Source organism: Lycorma delicatula, chromosome 4, assembly GCF_047948215.1.
Source record: "Lycorma delicatula isolate Av1 chromosome 4, ASM4794821v1, whole genome shotgun sequence".
NCBI classification, from domain to species: domain Eukaryota; kingdom Metazoa; phylum Arthropoda; class Insecta; order Hemiptera; family Fulgoridae; genus Lycorma; species Lycorma delicatula.
In genome coordinates this window covers 16,633,759-16,660,212 of record NC_134458.1, presented here as the reverse complement: position 1 = coordinate 16,660,212, position 26,454 = coordinate 16,633,759, and the positions used below count along the sequence as shown (strand labels likewise).

At 34.4% G+C, this 26,454-nt stretch overlaps 1 protein-coding gene across 1 annotated transcript in view; it reads right to left on the bottom strand.

Annotated features, from left to right (window-relative positions):
- inaE (inactivation no afterpotential E) overlaps positions 1-26,454 on the bottom strand; it is a 148,814-nt gene that overhangs the window by 22,717 nt on the left and 99,643 nt on the right. The window contains exons 13-14 of the mRNA XM_075361887.1: positions 13,836-13,968; positions 215-309 (exon numbers count right to left, since the gene is read on the bottom strand). Coding sequence (XP_075218002.1) covers positions 215-309; positions 13,836-13,968 — 228 coding nt within the window. The remainder of the gene's footprint in view (positions 1-214; positions 310-13,835; positions 13,969-26,454) is intronic.

The window sequence follows — 26,454 nt, the reverse complement described above, 5'->3', positions numbered from 1 at the left end:
GTAGGCAATATGTAGTGAAAATTTACATTAAAAATTAACTGATATTCTTAACATATTTATAAGGGAAAATTATTTATTTAAAATGTATCAGATATTTTTTGATGTCAGAAAACATTCAAACCTATTTTGTATATATATGTTATCTCTTGTTTTCATTATTATTCAGAATTATTAATGAGATCAATGTTATTATGTTCGCATCAAATTTTTTTACCTGGTGTCTTCCTCAGTTTCTAACGGTGGAATGATTACAGTAGATACAGGGGACTGACTTGTATTTACAGCACCAACCTGGTAGCATTCAATTACCTGAGCGGAGAAAAGACAGAAGAAAATGAAAGAAAAATAAAATAAAAGAAGCAGAAAGAAAACAAGAAATTTTTTAACAAAACCATCTTAGAAAAAAAAATAAAGAAACACCAACCTTGTAATCTCTTACAACAATTAATTATATTATGATCGTATTTAGAAAAAAAGAGATAATGAAACTAAATAATAAAGAATAAATCCGTCTATTTTATATGAATGTATATGTCATGTTTTTAAAAGTATTTAAAAATAATAAAGAAATGTATTTTGTTATGTTGGAAAAATGCTGATATGAATTGAACAATGAAAGAAAAAATTAATTTCATATAAATTTTATAATAAATAAACAAGTAGCAAGAGAAAAAACACCATAATAATAAAATTAAATATTTAATAACAAAGAAAATTTCTTGGTTAAAATAAATTAAAAACAAACTGAATTTAGCAGTGAAAGAATGACATATCAGATGAAAAAATTCCAATGCAATTTACTAAAAATTAAGAAAAAAATTATAAAAACGATCTTGTAACACTAAAAATGCCATCTACTTTCTTTGAAACAGTGTATAAAATTAATATTACTTATATACAAAATTAAATTTAATGTACATGCCAAATTTACAAAGTGATACATTCAACATTATACTCTATAAATGTTACAACTTATAGAATAATAGAAACCTGAAACTATATAAAGTCACCTTCTAAACAAGCATGCATTTTGTATGTGTACAGGAAGACAAACATAATAATGTAAAATTTAACTAGCATTCTGTACTTAAGAAGCTTTTTAACTTTTTTTAGACAGAAAAAAAAATGGCCAAACATAATTTAAAAATATGTTACAACTATTTGTTTACAGCATAATAGGCGTGTAAATTATGTACACCCCAACAGCAAATGTAACAGTAAAAATGTAAGTGATCAAAGTCAACATTAATTTTCAGATGTAAAAGTAATTTAAGTTGTTTTAAAAGTAAAAATGATTTATCACTATTTTATCTAAGCTTATCTGTCTATACTGGTAACATGAGATGACAAGTTAACCCAAGCTAAGTTTAGTTCTATGCATTATTCAGATTTGGGATTTTAACATATGCTTATAAATATGATGTTTGTGGACAGACATATATGAATAATTGAACTACGCAGTTTGTTATCTATTGGGTTTTAACTTGAATTCAGGGATTATAATGATATGATCTTATGGAATCAGAATTAATCAAAGCAATCTGTCACAAAAAATGAATCTAGGATTAGTCACAATCTTGTGTTTATCATGACTTTTGAAGTCATATAACCAATTATTTTTGACTGCTGATCATGTGGAAAAATATTTTGACTGTTGAGGTTTTTTCATGTCATCTGTAAAATCTGCGTAACCAAATTACATTTACCGATCCTGTTTCTTAATATCAGATAGGATAGATCAATTAAAGATCAAAGCTTTATTTACAAAAGTATACTGATGTATTTATAGGAATTTAGCCCAGTCTGGTCAGCGTTGGATGTCTTCTTAGTGAATTTCCCGTACAAGCTAAATGTCTTCTGACATCAATTTCATTTCATTTTAGACTGGTTTCAACCTACTTTATTGACCAGTTTGAAGCAGTTCCATATTCTAATACTAGATTTCTCTGTACTCTTTGATTTACAGAATATATTTTGACAGATGTAAGGCAAATAATATATTTTTATATGCCAAACTTAGTAACCATTACTACGCTATCAGCATTATTGCTATTTTAAAGTAACCAGAGATGATAGTAGTGATAATTACTACCTAGATCCTGACAAAAAATCAGGTATTCAAGTAGGTAAATTGTTAAAAAATATTACACACAAATGAAAAAAAATAATAATAATAAAAATTGGGTTAAATACTATGCATATTGTACATATTTCAGTAAAATTAGAGTTGGGAGGAAGCACATCCATGTAAAATAGGTTTAAGAAGGGTTAATAGTATTTTTATCTCATGAGAGCTTTTCAGTGAACAAAATGAATAGAAGAAAAATATGCATCTTCTGTGACATCTTCTTAGCCACATTTACACAATTTCATTCAGAATGCTGAGTAAAAATAATTTTAATTATCATTTCTGAAGACATCCGAGTGAAGTTTAAAATTACTCTGTTTTACAGTTTTTATTTGAATTTTATTGATTGTTTCTTCATGAAAAGGGCTTTTGATTAGTTTATCAGTGTAGTTTATATTGTAGCAATGGGAAAATAACAGTTATCAGTGTTATAACTATATTCTTAAAGTAAATCTAAAGTATGCAAAATAAAAATTACAGGACATACAAAATAATAATTTAATCATATCTGAAGAATAAAGAAATAAAACTATAAAATGTTATGGGAATATTCTATAAACTTTGAAATTCCTGGAAGAGCCATCAGACTGATAACTTAACCAGAACTCCTGCATCTGGTTGCAAACTAGTTGTCCAACAATTCAATAAGTATGTATATACTATTTTACGGAAATACAGAGCAAACTGTATTTTTCTACACTGTTTGTTGTACTATTTTGACAATATTTATGCTTTAAATCTTTACTGAAAATCCTCTACTAACATTACTGAAGAGAACTGAATAATCATATCACTTGTACTATTCTGAGTCATATATGGGATTTAACTTGCAAGATTTAAAGGAGCTAAACATAGATTAAAGAAAATTAAGACATATTCCACTGTAATTTGTATTTTTTTAAAACCTGATTTTGCAGATTTAAATATAAAAAGATAATTGAGTTATCCTTGGTTTTTAAAATAAACAACCTCACTTTTTCTAACAGTTCTGATTGTTTTTTACATTGACTTGATTCTAATTTTTAACTATGAAGGGATAGTAAAAGGAATTTAAAAAGAAAGCTTAATTGATAATACTCTTAATTCTGCTATCTAGTATGACATGCATAAATAGATTAAAAATGCAATACAATAATGCTAATTTACATAAGCGATTCACCATAAATTCATTAAATGAAAAAAAAAAAGATTATGAATATTCAGATAAAAAAAATTAAGTATAAATTAGCATTCATAAGTTTTTAACAAATCAGTCTAGATTACATGCTTCCAATATATAGTAAATGTATACTGAGCCACTGATAATAATAATAATAAATAATAATAATAATAATAATGCCCTGAGGTAGGTAATCCCCATGTCCGGAACACAACATCTATGTTCCACGTCCAGGGCGGCAACAGCTGTACTTCTGTACAATACATATAGCTGACTAACGGGGCTCCGAGTAAATTCCTCGGATATGCTTTTCTTTTGACCTTTTCCACCTTCAGGTCCTCATGGATTGGATTTTTCGGCCACCTGCAGGATATGAACTACTAATGATTTGGAAATGGACTCACACCATATTTAGAGCTGATGATGTGGCGACCAGGATCAATGTTATTGCAGGTGTAACGGAGACCCTTCCATTGTCCACATACCCCCTGCGATGGCAAGCATGTAGCAATCGTGCCCATGTATGTCGGTGCATGGGAGCTCTGAAAGCTTCAGTGAGTAGGAGCCTGGAGTCAGTGCAGAGACTGCGCATCCGCTCTCTGCTCGGACATATGCCGGTTCCACCGGAGTACCGGATCGGACCTCCAAGGTTGGTAGCTTTGGATGGGGGGTGTACCCCGGCGGCTAGCCTTGCTACAGAAGGGATAAACAAAATGAATAATCTTGAACAACAACCAAACGTGGCAGAGGGTTCACGAAAACACCCTCGTTTAGAACCGGCCGTTTCGCCCGAGGCGAAACGTCGAAAGAGTGCAGAATCACGAAGAATAGAAGTTGAGGATAGAAAAAGCTTGCTTTTTTCAAGAGCAACATTCCGAAGCCGAAATATTTAATAATCACGAAGGAAGACGGTAATTTCTCGAAGGTGAGTCCCTTCCTCATTGCTCGAGAAATAAATAAATGTGCTGGAGGCCCTGTTAAGGAAATTAGAAAAACTTTCACGGGACTTCATGTAGAGACTGTAAATGATACACACTCTCAGAAGATCCTAGGGCTAAAAAAAATAGTAGAATTGGCTGTACGCGTTGATCCCCATGGCACACTCAACACTTCAAGGGATCTTGTGGTCTGTCAGGATCTTTTAAACTGTTCGGAGCAAGAAATTGTTGAAGAACTAGCAGCACAAGAAGTAATAGAGTGTCGACCACAAATATGTATGTGCGGCGATGAGTTCCATGAAGGAGAGCCATGTAAAGAGCCTCCTACATGCATCAATTGTAAGGGAACACATTCTTGTAGATCCAGCTACTGTCCTATCCACAAAGACGAGGTAGCTGTGCAGGAAGTAAAAACCCTGCAAAAGGTCAACTACTTCGAAGCAAAGAAGATTGTTAACGCCCGCAGGCCTCGAGCAACAACAACTTATGCTCAGGCTGCGGCTGCGGTTCCTGCTCCTGCTCCGGTTGCTGTTGATGAAAGTCAGTTCATCAGCAAACTTGCGCCTAATTTGGCTAACATAATTGAAAGGCTCACTGAAAACAAGATGAAGCCTTTCAGCAGTAAAGAAGCTGCCAAGCCAAAGATAGTAGTACAGCCACTCGAAGATAAATCTGTTAAAATGAAAGTTACTCCTGTAGAGAAGAAAACGGACGCCAAACCGGAATGCCAAGTCCGTCTGAGTGAGATACTTATTGACGATAAGAAGAAAGTAACAGCTACAGATTCTGTTATGGAGGCTCCCAAACCTCCTGCAACTGAGGTGGCCTCTAAACCACAGAGGCCAAAAAAATCACACAGGGGGGCGAGTGTCCCAACTTCCACAGGCGGTGACTGGTGCTTTCCCGGTGTCGGGGGTCGGCCAGGTTGCCGCCTCTCATTCGGCGCCTGAAACCGGCGCCGACCCATGTCCGTCGTCGTCAGCGGCTTCGGTTGTCTCCGACTCGAAGACCGGAAGCTATGCGGGCGACGACGTTGTCTGCGACACGAAGCTGTTCGGAGTATGGAAAAAAGAGAAAAAAAGGTTGGCCGAAAGGAAAACCTAGGCTATAATTTAATTTAAAATCAGCGAGTCGATAGTACAATGGAACATCAATGGATGTTTTTCAAACATCCATGAGCTCCACCGCTTGGTACATGATGGAGACCCGATTTGTATATGTCTGCAAGAAACACATTTCAGCCGAAATGAAAATTTTAAATTAAAAGGATACGATATATTTCGGCGAGATCAACCGCCAAATGTAAGAGTTAGAGGTGGAGTAGCCATATTAATATCCACCAGAGCTACCGCCGAAGCTGTTGATCTAAATACAAACTTGCAAGCGCTCGCCATTAGAATGAAGCATCCACTTCAGGTCACTGTCTGCAGCACATATACTTGCCGAATTTTGATTGGAATAAGGATGACAAGGTAAGATTAATTTCTGAGCTTCCCCCACTTGTTTTACTGGTGGGTGACTTTAATACTCATAATTCTCTTTGGGGATCGGATCGAGTAGATTCCCGTGGAAGAGAATTGGAAAGGTACCTGATGAATTCTGAACTTATTCTCTTAAATGATGGGTCAGGAACCTTTTTCAATGCCAGAGATGGATCGACGTCCTGTATAGATCTTGCACTTATAAGCGGATCGATAGGACCGAGGTACACCTTCCATGTTTTAGACAATTTGCATGGAAGCGATCATTTCCCGGTGCAAATTGTAACTGATATTACAAGGAAAACATATCCCATCTCTAAAAGATGGTTGTTTGATAAGGCAGATTGGACGAGCTTCACAGCTAGAACGATACTCCCTGAAACAACTGGAGTTATCGGAGACGATGTCGACGCTATAACAAATGCGATACTTGAGTCGGCATCGAGATTCATTCTCAAAACATCTGGGAAACTTACGAAGAAACCCGTTCCATGGTGGAACGATGAAATAAGTGAAACTATAAAAAGAAAGAAAAGGGCGTATAACGCCTTTAAGAAACGTCCAACACAGAGAATCTTATTGCCTTTAAAAAATACAGCGCGTTTGCAAAACGTCTCATGATGGATTCGAAGAAACGATCATGGCAGCAATATGTGTCATCCATTGACAGAAGTACTACTGCATCAGACGTTTGGAGGAAAGTGAAGGCGAATTGTGGGCGTAAAAATTTTTCAAGATGAAGATGAAATTAAAGACACTCCAAAGGAAATCGCAGAGCTATTGTCCAATCACTTCGAGAAGGTCAGCAAAACGGCCAACTACGAAGAAGTTTTTCGGACCAAAAAAGAAGAACTCGAAGGTCTACTATATTTTAGAACTGAGTATAATTACTCATATAATGTACCATTTAAAATGGAAGAATTCGTGAAAGCGTTGGAAAAAGCAGGCAATACAACTGCTGGTCCGGATGAAATCCATTATAATATGATCAGACAGCTGAATACCACTGCTAAACGCAGATTATTAGAATTGTATAATCAAATATGGCGGATTGGAATACACCCGCAGCAGTGGAAAAAAGCACATGTTGTTCCAGCACCGAATAAAAATAAAAATTTAACAAATCCCAATAGCTATCGTCCTATTTCTTTGACGTTCACTATGGGAAAATACTCTAAAAAATGATTAATAATCGACTCGTTTGGGTTTTAGAAAAAGAAAACTTGATATCACCATATCAAGCAGGTTTTCGGCAATACCATTCTACCACAGATCAAATGATCAACTTAGAGAATATCATATACAACAGCTTTATCACAAGGAAGCATTGTGTCGGAGTCTTCTTCGATCTGCAGAAGGCTTTTGATATAACCTGGCGACATGGTATAATGCTCCAGATACATGAATGGGGCATTCGTGGCAATCTGCCAGTTTTACTCAGCAACTATATGAATGACCGTACTTTCCAAGTACGCGTTAACAATGAATATTCATCCGTAAGAATTTTGGAAAATGGCATACCACAAGGATCGCCGTTGAGCGGTACCTTGTTTATGATCGCCATTAATAAATTGATATTAGCCATTCCAGTAGAAATCAGCAAAAGCGTCTATGTTGATGATTTGGCAATTGTGTATGGCAGCAACAAGACTGCTATGGTGAAATACAAATTGCAACGGGCGTTTAAAGCCCTAAATTAAGTTGCAAGGAATAATGGATTCCAATTTTCACCAGAAAAACGTGCTGTGTACACTTCTGTAGGAAGAGAATTCCTCACCAAAGTCCTACATTGAGAATTGGCAATGATCCAATACAATATAAAGACAACGTGAGATTTTTAGGACTAGTATGGGATAAATCCCTTACATGGGGATTACACATACAGGACTTGAGTGTTAGATACAAAAAAGCCCTAAACATTATAAAATGTTTATCGAATATTAATTGGGGCTCAGATAAGGAAATATTATTGAGATTGTATAAGGCATTGGTTCAATCAAAACTAGACTACGGATGTATTGTATATTCATCCGCAAGGAAGTCGCATTTAAGAAAGTTAGACGTAATACATAATAGCGGAATGCGACAATACAATGTCCGGAACGCGACAGGCGCTTTCCGCAAAAGTCCGGTGACTAGTCTAATGTCCGAAGCCGGAATAATGCCACTACATTATAGAAGAGAGATCCTTTTGTTAAAATATGCAGCAAACGTATGGGCATTTCCTGCTCATATAAATAACAAACTTTTTAAAAGCATCCTATGGCTGCATTATACGAACATCGTGCTACCTATTCCAGACCAGCCGGAATTAGGTACCACGAATCAAGAAGAAAATACGAAATTGCTGTTCCAGAGACACTAGCAATTTCCACAAGAGAAATACTGCCATGGCTCTTGCCGGTGGTAAATACAAGGTTGGATCTCTCTCAGGGAAAAATAAAAAAGAAGCCAGCAGTTATCATCCATCAGGAATTTTTGGCAACCGTCAGTAGTTACGAAGAACATATTAGAATTTATACTGACGGTTCTAAAACCGAACATGGTGTTGGATGCTCCATATATGTAAATGGAGAAGCCCATTCTTGGAAACTGCCAGTTATGGCCAGTGTTTATACGGCAGAACTTACTGCCATTCAGCAAGCTCTTCGCTTCACAGAACACTATTGCGAAGAGAGAGGGCTAATATGTTCCGATTCTTTAAGTGCACTCGTTGTAATTCGGAACAAGAACATTAAGGATGTCCTAATTTTCAACATCCTGTCCATTTTATACGTTTTAAATCAACGTGGACAGCGATGCGTATTTGTATGGACTCCAGGCATGCTGGTATTACAGGTAATGAAAGCGCAGACGAACCTGGCAGGAAGGCAACAGTCTGCGATGATTTGGATGCATTTCCTGTAAGAGTGGCAGATGTTAAAAACTGTCTAACTAACGTCGTAAAAAACAAGTGGAATACTGATTGGAGGAGTTTAAATACAAAATTAAACTCAGTAAAAACTTCTCCATATAAATGGAAAAGCGACGTGAAGTTGACTCGCCGAGAACAAGTAGCTGTGACCAGACTTAGAATCGGTCACACGCGATTAACAAATTCATATTTGTTAACCGGCGAAGAGAGACCAATGTGTGGGGTTTGTAATAAAACACAATTAAGCAACTAATAGAAGAGTGTACCATATATGAGGACCTCAGAAAGCTTCGGTGAGTAGGAGCCTGGAGTCAGTGCAGAGATTGTGCATCCGCTCTCTGCCATGACATATGCCGGTTTCACCGGGTTACCGGATCGGACCTCGAAGGTTAGTAGCCCTGGAGTGGGGGTGTACCCCGGCGGCTAGCCTTACTAGAGAAGGGATGAACACAATGAACATACTTGAACAAACAAACGTGGCAGAGGGTGCACGTAAACACCCTCGTTTAGAAACCTCCGATTCGCCACAAGCGAAGAGGAAAAAAGTAAGGAGTCTGATAAGATAAAGAAAGATGCTGATAGAATCAGTAAAGACTTAAAGAAAAGTTTATTTGGCTATAACGTACCTAAGCCAAGATTTTTAATTATTACAAAGGAGAATGGAAACTTCCAAAAAGTTAGTCCATTCTTAATCGCTAGAGAGATTGCTAATTGTGCTGGTGGTCCTGTTAAAGAAATCCGAAAGACTTTTAATGGATTGAACGTCGAAACTATCAACGACATTCAAAGCCAGAAAGTCCAGGTGTTGAAGAAGATCGGTGAATTTGCGGTTTCTGTCCAACCGCATAGCACACTTAACTCATCCAGAGGAGTTGTTGTTTGTCGCGATCTTCTAAATTGTACAGAAGAAGAAATTGTACAAGAGATGTCGAGTCAGAGAGTGACTCAGTCTCGCAGACTAACCATGCGAAGAAATGGTGAAGTTCTTCCTTCGGCCTCGCATGTTTTTACATTTAATAGGCCGAACCTTCCTGAAAAGGTACGAGCTGGCATCCATCAGCTTGATGTACGGGCATTCATTCCGCAGACGATGAGATGCTTTAAGTGTCAACGATTCGGACACACGGCAGCTAGATGTGAAGCGCAGGAAATACGTATATGTGGAGTGAAAACACATGAGGGTGACCCATGTAAAGACCCTCCAATCTGCGTTAACTGTAAAGGGCACCGCAACTGTCGTTCAAGGAACTGCCCTATATATAAATTAGAAACGGCCATTCAGGAAGTTAAAACGCTTCAAAAGGTCAGTTACTCTGAAGCGAAGAAAATTGTTAATCAGCGTACACCTCGACTATCGACTTCTTATGCAGAAGCAGCGGCTGCCCCTTCCACATCTAAAATTAACGTGGAGCAGTTGCTTAACACGATGGCGCCAAGTCTTGCGACAATGATTGAAAGAATCATTGATTCAAAGATTGAGTCGACTCATCGCATAGAACTAACTAAACATGAGAAGGCTCATACCCGGACTGACGCCGTTGACACAAGAGACCTACCAGCGCAGCCTAAAAAACTAGTAAAACCTGCGATTGTAACGCCACCAACTGATGTAATAAATAAAAGTCTTGAAAAAAGAAAAAGATTACTCCGTCGTCTAGTAATAAGACTAAAGAAATTATCTCGAAAGTACAGGAAAAGTCTGATGGAGGTGCAAGTTATTATTGAAAAAGCACCAGACACAGACGATATACAAACTGGAACAATGGAGCCTCCAAAAGCTCAAAGAACAGCTTCAGCGAGAGCATCTATTTCAGCTGGACCTAGTACTTCATTAGAGATCGAATCCAGCTCATCAGCCGCTGAAAGTGCGTCGCTTGCTAGTTTAGATTCAATTGCAACGATGCTTACCACACCCACGAAGCTTTCATCATCTGATATAAGCCGTCGAACGTCATTGGCATCAGAAAGAGAAGAGGATGCCATGTCCGAGGCCTCAGACACACTGTCATCGGAAGTTGAGGCCGTTCGCAGAGTAGGAAGACGGTGCAAAAAAGGATGGCCGAAAGGAAAGCCTAGGCGGTAAACTTTTTTGGGTTCTAAAGTTATCAAATGTGAAATTATGAACCTTTTTTTTTCTTTTTTTTGAAGTGGGACGGGGCTAATGACCAAAGTAGTCGATGCCTCTAAAAACCGCAAAAAAAAAAATTTTTTTAAATAAATAAATAATAATAATAATGCCCTGAGGTAGATAATCCCCACGTCCAGAACACAACATCTACGTTCCATGTCCAGGCTGGCAACAGCTGCACATACGTACATTTCATATAGCTGGCTAATGGGACACCGAGTGTTTTCCTCGGAATGCGTTCTTTTGCTTGACCTGTCTTTCACCTTCAGGTCACTAAGATGAATTGGGTTTTTGGCCACCTGCAGATCATGCACAATTAAATGATTTGGAAATTGACTTACATCAGACTTAGAGCTGGCGATGTGGCGGCCGGGGTCGATGTTATTGCAGGTGTAACAGAGACCCTTACCCCTGCCCCCTGAAAGTCCACCACATGCCTCCTGCAATGGCAAACATGTAGTGAAGGTGTCCATGTATGTTGGTGAATGGGAGTTCTGAAAGCTTTGGTGAGTTGGAGCCTGGAGTCAGTGCAGAGATTGCGCATCTGCTCTCTGCCAGGACATATGCCGGTTCCACCGGAGTACTGGATCAGACCTCCAAGGTTAGTAGCCCTGGAATGGAGGTGTACCCGGTGGCTAGCCTTGCTACAGAAGGGATCAACTGTAATCAAACACCTTGAACAAACAAACGTGGCACTGGGTGCACGTAAACACCCTCGTTTAGCAACTTCGATTCACCAGAAGCAAAAAGAAAATGCAGCAAGGAATCTGAAAGGATTAAGAATGACACTGACAGAATTAGAAAAGATTTACGTAAAGTTCTGTTCAGTCGCAATGCACCCAAACCTAGACATCTAATGATAACAATAGAGAATGGAAACTTCCAGAAAGTCAGTCCAATCTTGATTGCCCGGGAAATTACAAACTGTGTTGGTGGTCCTGTTAAGGAGATTTACAAGACTTTTAACGTTTTGTACGTCGAAACTGTAAATGATAATCAAAGCTTAAAGGTTCAAGCTATAAAGAAGATTGGTGAGTTCACTGTATCTGTTCAACCACACAGTACAGTTATCTCATCGAAAGGAGTCGTTGTTTGCCGTGACCTTATTAATTGCACGGAAGAAGAAATAGTAGAAGAAATGTCGACTCAAGGAGTGATTCATTGCCGCAGGTTAACCATGAGGAGAAATGGTGAAGTTCTTCCTTCAGTGTCACATGTGTTACCTTCAATCGACCTAATTTACCTGAAAGACTACGAGCTGGAATTTATCGTATGGATGTCCGTGCATTTATCCCGCAGCCTATGTGATGTTTCAAATGTCAACGTTACGGACACACTGCAGTCAGATATGAAAGACAAGAAATCTGTGTTTGCGGAGTTAAAACTCATGAAGGCGATCCGTGTAGAGATCCTCCTGTTTGCATTAACTGCAAAGGACATCATAATAGTCGTTCAAGAAACGGCTCTGTATATAAATTGAAGGCGGGAATTCAGGAAGTCAAGACGCTGCAGAAAAGAAGCTATCCTGAAGCAAGGAAAATCGTTAGTAGTAGAACTCCTCGACCAACAACGACGTATGCTGCAGCAGCTGCTGCCCCTCCGTCATCCATAGTTAACATGGAGCACCTGATTTCTACGCTTGCACCAAGCCTTGCCACTATGATAGAAAGAATCATCGACACAAACATTGAATCTAATCAGCGAAAGGAAATAATTACTCCTGTGAAAACTCCGACGCAGATGGACGTTCGCATGGAACGCCCTCCACGGAAAGAAATAACAAAACCCGCGATCATAGGACCACCAGCTGATGTGCATAAGTACAAAGTAACATCAGAAAAAGCCAAATCCATTACTCCTTCGACCAGCCATAGGACGAGGGAGGGTGTGGCAAGGGCACAGAAAAAGCGTGAAAGTAGTCCATTGGAGGTGTAGGTAATAATGGAGATAGTACCAGACGTAGAAGTTACTGAACAGGCACATATGGAACCTCCAAAAGCCCAGATGGCATCAAAGGACAGTACGAGTGCTTCAGCCGGGCCAAGTATGTCACTAGGGATCGAGTCGAGTTTGGAATCAGTAACATCCATGCTGACCGATCCGTCTAAATTATCATCACCAAATGTCAGTCGTAGACATCGTCAGACTGACATTGTTGACACAAGGAAGATACCTTTGCAGCGTAAAGAGTCAGTCAAACCTGCGACCATGACACCAACAACCAATGTAGTACATAAAGATCACAATACATCTGGAAAAGGCAAAAAAATCTCTCCATCGACAAGTTACAAGGCAAAGGCGGGTGTTGCAACAGTACAGGAGAAATCTGTGAGTAGTGCAATGAAGGTGCAAGTAATTATCGGGAAAGCACCAGACACAGACCTTATAGATTGTGTGCTATAGAACCTCTAAAAGTCCAGAGGACAACTATGGAGAGAGCATGTATTTCAGCTGCCCCAAGTACATCTATAGAGATCAAATCGAGTTCGTCAGCCGCTGAAAATGCATCACTAGGGATAGCATCGAGTTTTGATTTAATAACAACAATGCTAACTGCACCATCTAAGCTGTCATCACCTGATATCAGTCGCAGAACATCATTAGTATCAGAGAGGGAGGAAGATGCCATGTCCGAGGCCTTAGACACGTTGTCATCAGAAGTTGAGGCCGTGAGAAGAATGCAAAAAGGTGCAAGAAAGGATGGCTGAAAGGAAAGCCTAGGCGGTAAACCAAAAAATTTTTGGGATATGTTCAAGAATCTAAATTCTTTGTGATTAATTTCTGAATTTGTTCGATTTGTAAGTAAGAAAAAGTTAACAGTGCTAGTTCATCAAAAGAATGAAAATTTTAAAAATTTAAGTGTTTCATCTTTTCTTTTTTTTTGAAGTGGGAAGGGGCTAATGACCAAAGTAGTCAATGCCCCAAAAAAACTCAAAAAGAAGGAAAAATAATATTAATATAAAATAATATTCATAATAAAAACAGCTTTATAGAAACTAAATAATTATAATGGCTAATATAATGACATATACATATATATTAGATAACACTCAAATTATTACATAATTCAATCATAAAATGCAGTACCTTGTTTAACGCATCAAGTACTTTGTCTGGCATGTGATCCTGAATCATTACTGGAGATATTAGAACTTCATCAAAATCTGTGTTGTTTGCCCATAAAGCTTGGTACACTGGATCACGTTTTTTAAGTACTTGCCTGAAATATTGAACAACATTGAAAAATATAACATATATCCAGATTACTAAATATTAACCTATGTATTAATAAGAAAAAACCTGAAAAAGATAACATCTATATGATTACAATAATACAATTTTAATGTTTTGTTGATGACAATAAAAATACATCGCAGAGTAACAATGTATATATTTTGTCTAAATAAAGAGTTTAACAAATCCGTAATTTTTTGAGTACATGATCAATAGTAAGAGAATGATGTTGTAGAAACATACATTAAATATCAAAAAATTTGTTCCATGAGCTGCAACACATTGTGATGCAGGGTTTACTAGCATTTCTTTTTCATAGTAATACAACTATCATTTACCTCAATTATCCTAAATTACTTAGTTTATAATTGAAAAAAAAAATTAACTAATAGTAGTATGACATGTCATACTACTATTAGTTAATATTCCATTTTAGTTATACAGATATTTGTATTGAAAGCAAAAGATCAAGAGGAAAGTGAAAATCACATATAATGTACAATGTCACTTATCAAACAGCAATTGAATCCAGTACCAAGAAAAATAAAACATCATCAACTTTCAGCTAAATTTTGGAATGATGAACGCTTCAGTTTTATAGATTTCATGTAATTGGCAAATTGCCTGTTAATAAACATGATCAAGATCAACACACCTTTCTATAAAGTACTTACATAACAAAGCACAACATTCTTTTTTTTTTTTGATAAAACTTTCTTAACAATAGTAAACCTGTATTCTATACAGTTCTGGGATTAAAATCATAGCAACACAAACAACATTTGAAACTATAAACAATATACTGAAGAATAAAATACCATTGTGTTAAAACAAACAGCTTTATTTAATATGTTCATACATTAAGGATGGTTACAGGTCAAAATTTGTATTTAATTTGGAAATAAAACAAAATGAGCATGGAAAAGTTACAAATCTCAAAAACTTGTAAGGAGATAGGATGATGAACATTAGACACCGATAATTATAAACAGACTCATATTATGGTCTGGTTCACTGTGATATGGAAAGAAACATGAATGATGTGCCAATGATAATATCTCCATTAAATTGTTGCCAAGAAAAAATATGTTAATAAAAACATAATCTAATCAAAGATAGGTGGACATAAAAGCACTATCACCAAAGAAAAAGACAATGTAGTTTGATATGAGATTGCTGTGGCAAAAAAAAAATTGATGGAAAATATATATAACAAAATGGGTAGTACTTTTCAACAAAAATTTCATCTTGTAAGATGTTTACATTAACACTGATAATAACATCAAAAACTACAACACTTAAAGGGCAATGTGTATTATCCACCCTCTGAGTACTGTGAAGTAAATATTTATATAATTTTCTTCATCACAAAAATCGTCTCACTAATTCTAACATTATAGCATTCAAAATTATTTTTAAAAATCTCTAATGAACAAAACACTATTATAAACAAGTAATTAATAATAAATACATAATTTTCTATTTATATTATTATTGTTACAGTAAAAAGTAAATATTACTGTTATACTGTATAATTGGCCAACTACAGTCTCAAATCTATAAACTTCAAGCTTTGAATTTAAGTGTTTTAATTTTAGATCGAACTTCATTTATCATTAAACTATTTCTATAATAGATTAAGCAGTAATTTCAAAAAATTTAAAAAGCAAGTGGAATGAACATAAGGTTATCTAAAAAAAGGAGTAAGAAACTCACTATTACTGTTTCTAAATTACCTTAAACATACAATAAAATTGTAATAACTATTTTTGCATAATAACCTACGGCTATTTTTATTTTATCCAGTATAGTAAAAGTTTTCCATAAGTTTTGTCTTGGGGTTTGGATAAAAAAACTTGTTGGATTTGTATAAATCTGAAATGGTTTTAGTGAAAAATAATTCTTTGATGGCACCTAAACCATGACAAACATACAGAATGACCGGAAGAACCAATGACCATGGATCAAGTATGAGCTGATGGATTTGTGACACGATCGCAAATGAACTGTTAAAAGACTGCAAAATACATAGTAGATAATACATCTAGAATTCTATATATATTATAAGTATCTAATATATCATATATATTAGATACTTTAACTATTTATCAAAATTTAGAAAAAGGTGTGTTTCCTTCGTTTTACAAATGGTAATTGTTTTTAATTGCATATATATACTTTCTAAAGTCAATACTTATAACACCCATATATCTCTGTACCAATATATTGTTTTTTTTTTTATAATCAAAAACCAACTAGAACAATCCAAATACAGAATTACAAAGTAAATGAAATGACACTTACCTTAATTTTCTTTTCTTTATTCCAATAGCACTTTCACAGGATCCTGCATCATCGGTTGTATATAAATTATATAAAATTACATATCAAAATAAAACAATTCTTTTTAGAAAAAATTAAAAGATTAAAATTAAAATTACTATCATATATAGAAAACAGGAAATTAATTAAATAAAATAATTACATATATTTAAATTTTTTTTTGTCTTCAGTCATTTGACTGGTTTGATGCAGATCTCCAAGATTCCCTATGTAGTAAGGCGACTATTCCAGGATGACTTAACATGTGGCCTATAAGTCTGTCTTTTCTTTTAACTGTATTTTTCCAAATGCTTCTTTCTTCATCGATTTGCAGCAACACCTCTTGATTTGTCACTTTATCCACCCATCTGATTTTTCACATTCTCCTACAGCACAACACTTCAAAAGCTTCTAATCTTTTCTTCTAAGATATTCCAATCGTCCAAGTTTCACCTCCATATAAAGCGACGCTCCAAACATATACTTTCAAAAATCTTTTCCTGACATTTAAATTAGTTTTTGATGTAAAAAAATTATATTTCTGACTGAAAGCTAATGTCGCCTGTGCTATTCAGCATTTTATATTGCTCCTGCTTCGTCCATCATTAGTAATTCTACTTCCCAAATAAAAAAATTCTTCTACCTCCAAAAACTTTTCTCTTCCTATTGTCACGTTCACTGGTCCATCTTCATTATTTGTACTAAATTTCATTAATTTCTTTTGTTCTTGTTTATATTCATGCGGTAGTTGTTGTGTAGGACTTCATCCATGCCGTTCATTGTTTCTTCTAAATCCTTTTTACTCTCAGCTAGTATTACTATATCATCAGCAAATTGTAGCATCTTTATCTTTCACCTTGTACTGTTACTCCGAATCTAAATTGTTTTTTAACATCATTAACTGCTAGTTCTATGTAAAGATTAAAAAGTAACGAGGATAGGAAACATCCTTGTCGGATTCCCTTTCTTATTACGGCTTCTTTCTTATGTTCTTCAATTATTACTGTTGCTGTTTGGTTCCTGTAAATGTTAGCAATCGTTCTTCTATCTCTGTATTTGAACCCTAATTTTTTTAAAATGTTTTTTAATGTTATTCCAGTCTACGTTATTGAATGCCTTTTCTAGGTCTATAAACGCCAAGTATGTTGGTGTGTTTTTCTTTAATCTTCCTTCTACTATTAATCTGAGGCCTAAAATTGCTTCCCTTGTCCCTATACTTTTTCTGAAACCAAATTGGTCTTCTCCTAACACTTCTTCCACTCTCCTCTCAATTCTTCTGTACAGAATTCTAAGATTTTTTATCCATGGCTAGTTAAGCTAATAGATCTGTATTCTTCACATTTATCTGCTCCTGCATCCTTTGGTATCATGACTATAACACTTTTTTTTGAAGTCTGATGGAACTTCCCCTTTTTCATAAATATTACACACTAGTTTGTATAATCTATCAATCGCTTCCTCACGTGCATTGCGCAGTAATTCTACAGGTATTCCGTCTATTCCAGGAGCCTTTCTGCTCCCTAAATAATGCTCTCTAAATTTCAGATCTCAGTATTGTTTCTCCCCTTTCACCTAATTAATTTCCGTAAAACTCTTCAATATATTCCACCCACCTATCGACTTGGCCTTTCATATTATAAATCGGTGTATCATCTTTGTTTAACACATTAGATTTTAATTTATTTACACCAAAATTTTCCTTTTTTTCCTGTATGCTCCGTCTACTTTACGAATCTTCATTTCTCTTTCCACTTCCGAACACTTTTCTTTAATCCACTCTTCTTTCGCTAATTTGCACTTCCCGTTTATAGTATTTCTTAATTGTCTATAGTTTGTTTTACTTTCTCCATCACTAGCATTCTTATATTTTCTACGTTCATCCATCAGCTGCAATGTATCGTCTGAAACACAAGGTTTTCTACCAGTTCTCTTTATTTCGCCCAAGTTCGCTTCTGCTGATTTAAGAATTTCCTTTTTTTAACATTCTCCCATTCTTCTTCTACATTTTCTACCTTATCTTTTTTACTCAGACCTCTTCCGATGTCCTCAAAAATCTTCTTTACCTCCTCTTCCTCAAGCTTCTCTAAAATCCACAGATTCATCTGACACCTTTTCTTCAGGTTTTTAAACCCCAATCTACATTTCATTATCACTAAATTATGGTCGCTATCAATGTCTGCTCCATGGTAAGTTTTGCAGTTGGCGAGTTGATTTCTAAATCTTTGTTTAACCATGATATAATCTATCTGATACCTTGCAATATCACCTGGTTTTTTCCTTGTGTATATTCTTCTATTATAATTTTTAAACTGTATGTTGGCAATTACTAAATTATACTTTGTGCAAAACTCAATGAGTCGGTCCCCTCTTTCATTCCTTTTCCCCAGCTCGTATTCACCCACAATATTTCCGTCCTTGCCTTTTCCAATGCTTGCATTCCAATCTCCAACTAATATTAAATTTCCATTCCCTTTTATCTGTTTAATTGCTTCATCAATTTCTTTGTATACACACTCTACCTCATCATCAACATGGGCACTGTAGGCATAAAGACGTTTACAATTGTTGTTGGCCTAGGTTTTGATTTTATCCTTATTACAATGATTCTATCGCTATTCATTTTAAAATACTCTACTCTCTTCCCTATCTTCTTGTTCATTACGAAACCTACTCCTGCCTGCCCATTATTTGAAGCTTAGTTAATTATTCTAAAATCACCTACCAAAAGTCATTTTCCTCTTCCCACCAAAGCTCACTAATTCCTACTACATCTACATTTATCCTATCCATTTCCCTCTTTAAATTTTCTAACCTACCAACCTTTTTTAGACTTCTAACATTCTATGCTCCGACTCATAGAATGTTATTTTTTATTTTTCTTGTGACCCCTTCCTTAGTAGTCCCCACCCAGATATCCAAACGGGGGACTAGTTTACCTCCGGAATATTTTACCAAGGAAGGCACCTCAATCATTGCTATATGAAAATGCAGAGAGCTACATTTCTTGGAAAAAAAGTCGCTGTAGTTTTCCATTGCTTTCAGCTGCGTAGTACTCAGAGGACTGAGTGATGTTGATATGGCTGTTTAAGTTGTCTTGACCTATGCCCTTAACAACTACTGAAAGAGCTGCTGCCCACTTTCAGGAATCATTCCTTAGTCTGACTCTCAACAGTTACCTCTCCGATATGGTTGCAACTTCAGTACAGCTGCTCTGTATCACTGAGAAATCAAGCTCCCTCACCAATGGCAAGGTCTCATGATTCATAGAGTAAGAGATATTTAAGATAGACGTCATATTTAAATATGACGTCAATTAAGAATTAAAATTTATAATTAAGTTTAAAAATAAAATAATTATAAGATTTATATCATGTAACCTGGCCAGCCAATGTTACATTATTGAGTCGATTTGAAATTATTTATATACATTCTGATTTTTTTATTTTTATCTAAAAACGTGCTGTCATTTGTTGCTGCTTTTATAACAGTCATCTTCATACTCTGTCTGAAAGTTGATAAGTTGGAAATTCTTTTGTACTTATATGTAAATAAAAAATCTCTCCAAAATGCCCAAACTTTTTTTATTATTATTTAAATTAAATTTCTTGATTTCCACTATTTCCAAATTTATTCGAATATCAGATACAGAATGTTTATTATTAAAAAGGTCAGCAACATTAGATAAACCCAATTTAGCATTTTTATAATTTCTAATGTGTTCTAAAAATCTAGTTTTAAAAGACCTATTAGTTTTAACTATATATATATATATATATATATATATATATATATATATACACGGTCACAATCACTGCATTTTATTTTATAAATTCCGCATGAATTATATAAATCAGTGTGATTGTTATTTTTTAAATATTTTAGTATATGATTGTTTGTCTTGTATGCTGGTTTAAATATTATATTCAGGAATTATCAGCTATCATGTCCAAGGTTTATTTACAGGATTTTGTAGATAAAATTATTTATGACATTATTCATACACATGATTCCCTATTATGGACTAGGTATGTTGATGATGTTTTTGTAGTTTATAATCCCATTATACACAATGAAAATTTAATAATTTTGAATAAAATTAATTCATATTATAATAGTTTGAAATTTACTTTTGAAATTGACATAAATAGAGAAATAAATTTTCTAGATGTTATTATCAAAATTAAGAGAAATAATCAATTTATAATGTCAATATATAGGAAACCCACAACCAATAAAACCATAATACATAGAAATTCAAATCATCCGTGGTCACACAAAATTAGTAAAAATGCACTCATAGTTAATATAGCAACTAATTACACACAATATAATAAAAATAAAAGAAAATTAAACAAAAAAATATATATTATAAAATAAATTGCTAAACATAATGGTTATAATGTTTCTTTAATTGATAATACATACAAAAAACAAATTTCAAAAATTAATAATAATACAACTCTTATATCTATACATGATACACAAGAAATTGACAACATATATGTAAAATATATTAAAAAAAAATCACACTGATTTATATAATTCATGCGGAATTTATAAAATAAAATATAATGATTGTGACCATATATACGAGGTGCGATAATAAAGTAATGAGACTGATTTTTCTTAAAAATGCTAAATTGGATTTATCTAATATTGCTGACCTCCTTTTTAATAATAAACATTCTGTATCTGATATTCGGACAAATTTGGAAATAGTGGAAATCAAGAAATTTAATTTAAATAATAATAGTAAAAGTTTGGGCATTTTGGAGAGATTTTTTATATGCATATAAGTACAAAAGAATTTTCAACTTATCAAATTTCAGACAGAGTATGAAGATGACACTGTTATAAAAGCAGCAACAAATGACAGCACGTTTTTAGATAAAAATAAATATAATCAGAATGTATATAAATAATTTCAAATCGACTCAAAAATTTAACATTGGCTGGCCAGGTTACATGATATAAATCTTACAATTATTTTATTTTTAAACTTAATTTTAAATTTGAATTCCTAATTGACATCGTATTTAATGTATGTAATTATTTTGTTTAATTAACTTCAAGTTTTCTATATATGATAGTAATTTTAATTTTAATCTTTTAATTTTTTCTAAAAAAAATTTCTGTTTTGATATGTAATTTTATATAATTTATATACAACTGATGATGCGGGATCCCACGAAAGAGTTATTGGAATAAAGAAAAGAAAAATAAGGTGAGTGTCATTTCATTTACTTTGTGATTCTGTATTCGAGTTCTTCAAGTTGGTTTTTGATTATAAAATATACAATATATATATATGGTATTTGCCACTGTTTACTTGTGAAAATTTTGAATCTGTTTTTGTAAAGATGAAAAGGGATATTCAATTTTAACATAATCAGAAAACAACTGCCACTTGTAAAAAGAAGGAACGACACCTTTTTCTAAATTTGGATAAATAATATAAATGAACCTTGTGATGGGAATTCTGGAGTATAGAATCTGTAAATGGGAGTAATGGTTTTAGAAAAGAGTAATCCATAAGTTCCCCTTTCCTACATAGTTAAGCAGAAAATGTTTGCATTTGCATTATAATTAAGCAGAATGATTATCTTTAAAATAAATCCAAATTTTAAAAATAAGTGTGGTTTCTTAAATCACCAAAACAGTAAAAATTACATTGGTAATTTTTATCTGTGACTGGCATTGTTTTTTGTAATTTCATTATGCCAACAGCTGACTTTGATTAACTGACTGAAGTTTATATGTTATAAGTTAAGTGTTACATGTTTGTAAGTTTATAATCGTTTTAGAATTTTCTCATTCTGATGGAATCTCAATCCAACTAGGATTGCAACAACACTAATCACTAATAAATATTATTTGTGCATAGCAGAAAACATTTTAACTAAACTCAGAGCTTTTAATCAATGTAAAACTTGGTTAGATTCATCTTAAAATTAATAATTTTAAGAAATGATTAAACCCAAATATTTTAATTGTGTTAACGTTGAACACATAATATGAAAGTAAATTTTTCTTTCTTGAAATACAAAAGATATTTGAATTACTAAGCTAAATAAAAATTGTGCTTGAACTTATTATTTGGACAATTAAGTTATATAAACAGCAGTATATCTGATAAAATTTACTCTACTACTTTGCTAGTTAGTTAACTGAACATTTGACATTAGGTGTGGAAGTAATATATAATGAAAGCGTTGTTAATGTTAGTACCCAAAAATACCTTGTTTATCCAACATAGCCCAATTTTATACAAATAAAAATATACATTCAAAATAGTTTATCAGGGTTTTCTCATATTTTCTCAATTAACTAAAAAAAAAAATAATAAATATAAAATAAAAGAACAACAGTTAATGGAAGATGAAAATAATCAGTCTGAAATGATAATTTAAACATTATAAATGTACACATAAATAAGATCATTAAAAATAATTCTATTAACAGTTTTTATGGTTATTTAAGTGCATACAGTTTTAAGTAAACAAGTACCATGCAAAATGTACTACAACATAATTAACTAATTAAAATAAAAATCAAAAGAGCTTAGCAAAATATCACATTTAACTAATCTATAGACAAAATTCATTCTATTGATGAAAGTTAATTAGTTTGTTTTTTTTAAATTGTAGAAAGTAAAAATAACTACTTGTTTTTTATTAAAAGTATTGTTGGTGATTTTTTACTAAGAAAAGAGTAATCCACTTATAGTGTAATCTTTTTTTATTAATTTTTTAATACTTATATTACTTTGAAACAGTCCACAAGTAGAATTTTTTCATCTAGCTGCCAGTCGTCAGATGCTTCTATCAGAATGCCTACTACGACTTAATTATAAAATATTAATACCTACATTTAACTACCAATAAAAAGTTTCGATGTCCCTTAGATAAGTTAAACAGGCATTTTTCCAGTGTTTATTTAAGATCCAAAACAGAACTAAATTTATCAAAAACAATGTTTAAATACTAATTTTTTTCACTAGTGCATTTACATTTTATATAAATTGTAATTTTAACAAATTTCAAATATCAGAGTGATTGATAATATAAAAATATACAGTCCTGTGTGAGTGTATATACATTATATGTATATGTATATATATTTGATGTTATAGAAGTGGCAAAAGACATTTATATGACACAATATGATTATTTTTTAAATTAGCAAACTAAAGATATAATTTGGGTTAAGTTTTCTCAACATGTCACCCATTTTATATTATATATAATATGTAAATAATAAAGTTCAGCTTACCAATATATAAAAGTTTAAGTCATTCGAGCGCTTTCAGACTATTATCCATCTTCAGGAATATCCAATTAATTATAAGATGTATAAAAAGTCATTTAAAATAGTAAAAATAGAAAAAATTGAAATAAAATATATCAAATTAAGAAAATTTATATATATATATATATATATTGTTACCATATATATGTTTAATTAAAAGTGGCGGACGAACATGTTAGCAACTCAGACGTGAGCTGACATACAGTATACGTACGCGCTGGTACAAACATTACTCCAGCCGTGCTGATGAACGCGCAGTTCTCCCACCATAGCGGCGCTGCGGCCCCACTACTCTCAGGCTCCAATAAAAGAGCGTGCACGAGAGTGTATTCTCAATTCAGCACATGCGACTCCATCCAAGAAGGACTGCTCCCTCCAGATAACTAGGGCCCCGGTGGGCGTGTTCCTGCTATCCTGAAAGGCATTAGCACTGAATGGACTTCAGCGGACGGACTGAAAGGGAATCATGCCTGGAAAACGAGGCTCAAAAGCCTAATCTCCCACGATCAGACCCAGCAAATAATTTTCACGCTGGTCCGTATGGATAGGAACGCAAATCACTAAATCCGTCAATAAATAAAACTTAAAATTTATAACCGCCACTGAATAACCCATGAAACCCTCCCGATAATAGAAAGATACAGCCGCAAAGGACATTGTCCAGGCTCTGCGATCTGTAGAAAGAAATAATGAAACTCCCGCAATTGCTGCGTTCCGTTCCGAATTCTCAATTCATCGTCGACCACCACCTGGAGACCAAGAAAGAGAAGAAGACGGAAGAACACAGAAAAAGTTTCCTGGCTCTCTCAACGTGGGACCTCCAGGAGGATGTCAACATCCCTGCCAGAGCAGCAGGCCTGGCCGGCCCGTCGAGGGAGCCGCTGGACGCGGACGCTACCTTCCCGCTCCAGCTCGTCGGGCTTCAATCGCCCTGGCTGGCGGACTCAGCAGTAAGAGCAGGCCCAGCGTGGGATCACTCGGGGAGAACCGCCTCGGCCGCGCCGGCGAAGGACGACCGACGCCGACCCGACACTGCGGGGCCACCACTGCCACATTGTAGTGAGGACCCAACTTCCGCTGAGGGGAAGCTCGGTCTGACTTCAATAGACGGGCTGCAACTCCTGACTACTCCAGAGACCAGCTTCCGAACTCAACATCTCTTCTCAGAGCTAACGCAAAAAACGGCCCTTTTCAGGGCCACGACAAGGTTATGAATTACAAGCCGTCGAAGCTATTCGACGACAATATATATATAAAACATCGATCGTCATGGTAATAAAATTAAAATAACTCATACATTAAAGTAAAATACGTCTTGTCAATAAAGTAATCTCAATTTTTATGATAACATAAAATGACAGCAGTTTGGCAAACTCGAAAATCATTAATTATTGTTAACAATTTATTTAAATAATATGTCGTTCTCGAATTTAATTTGTTTGTTGATTAGTTTGTTATTAATTAAATAAATGTAAAATTTCTCTAAAATATTAGTTTTATAAAAACTGTTTTTTCTTTGATATGTTAGAATATACACTGTCACTTTAGGAGGTTGATTGTATTCAGTTCAGTGCTATGATATTCTCGTAATAAAATATTTCTCATACTGGCCTCCCAGAAAAGGTGTATAGTAAAATGCTGTCATGCTACTTGGGCAGTACTGCAATAACTGTTAAAGTAAGGACAAAATTGTCCTGGTTGAAGTCACATTTAATGAAATGTTATGGCTCTTAGGTTAACATGTTTACAACTATTTATAAATACATTTTCTATTAAGTTGAAGAATAACAAAATTTCCTGATATTTCAGTGACATCTCGATTCCCCCCTGAGGGGAAAAGATCCCGCCTCGTAGTGTGTCTGGTCGCTACCCCACCACCTCTGTTCCTTGCCAGTTATGGCTTAATTGGAGGTCATCTTCTTGCTCTCAAACTGATCACATTCCACAATGCTCAGTCTGGCCTCATGAGATGCCACCGATGCAGATGCCCCGAGGGATATCTACATCAGTAATTTCGCCCCAGTAAATTCTGCCTTCAAAGAAGACATCAAACACCTAATACTATCACGTAGACCTCAGGAACTAAGCTAGAATCCTATTTGTGGAAGATCGAAAACCCCGCACCTATCACCACTTTAAAGTCCTAAACTATAAGTACCCAGTACATACTGGCACAGCCTACTCAATGCAGTATTTTACAATGATAGTTTAATGTTAAAACTTAATAAATAATTATGGTAATTTATTTATGTAGTATTACTAATTTAAAAAAATATTAAGAAATCTATATGGAAAGCAGGTATATGTTCTTACTACATTAGCATTTTTCAAGAAAAAAAATACTTAAATCAAAGGATTTATAACTACAACAGAACTAACTTAACAAAATCTCAGGGGTAATCACAAAATGCAACTGAAAATGCAGCAAAATTAAGAAATAAACTATGTGTATTGTGTATGCAAGGAATTCATTTCAGGTGAGATGTTCACACTTTTTTAAGGTAAAAAAAAAAAATTTTTTATTTTTATTTTTTTGTTTTGACAACGGTTTACAATACTATGGATATAGGCTTTACTTTATACTTTATCATGTATATTAATCAAATATGTGTAATGAATTTAAAATATATTCTGTGTATGAAGTATTAATGTTAAAATGAAAGCCAACCACTAAATGATATTTAAGTCACCCACAACACATTAAAAATGTGTTGTGGGTGACTTATATGTCTTATCAGGAAGGTAGATGGGTTATTTAAAGCTAATTGATAATTAGGTGTGTGTTTTCTCACAGTCACCAGCAAACAATGTGACAAATAATGGTGAGTTCACTTTTGTATTG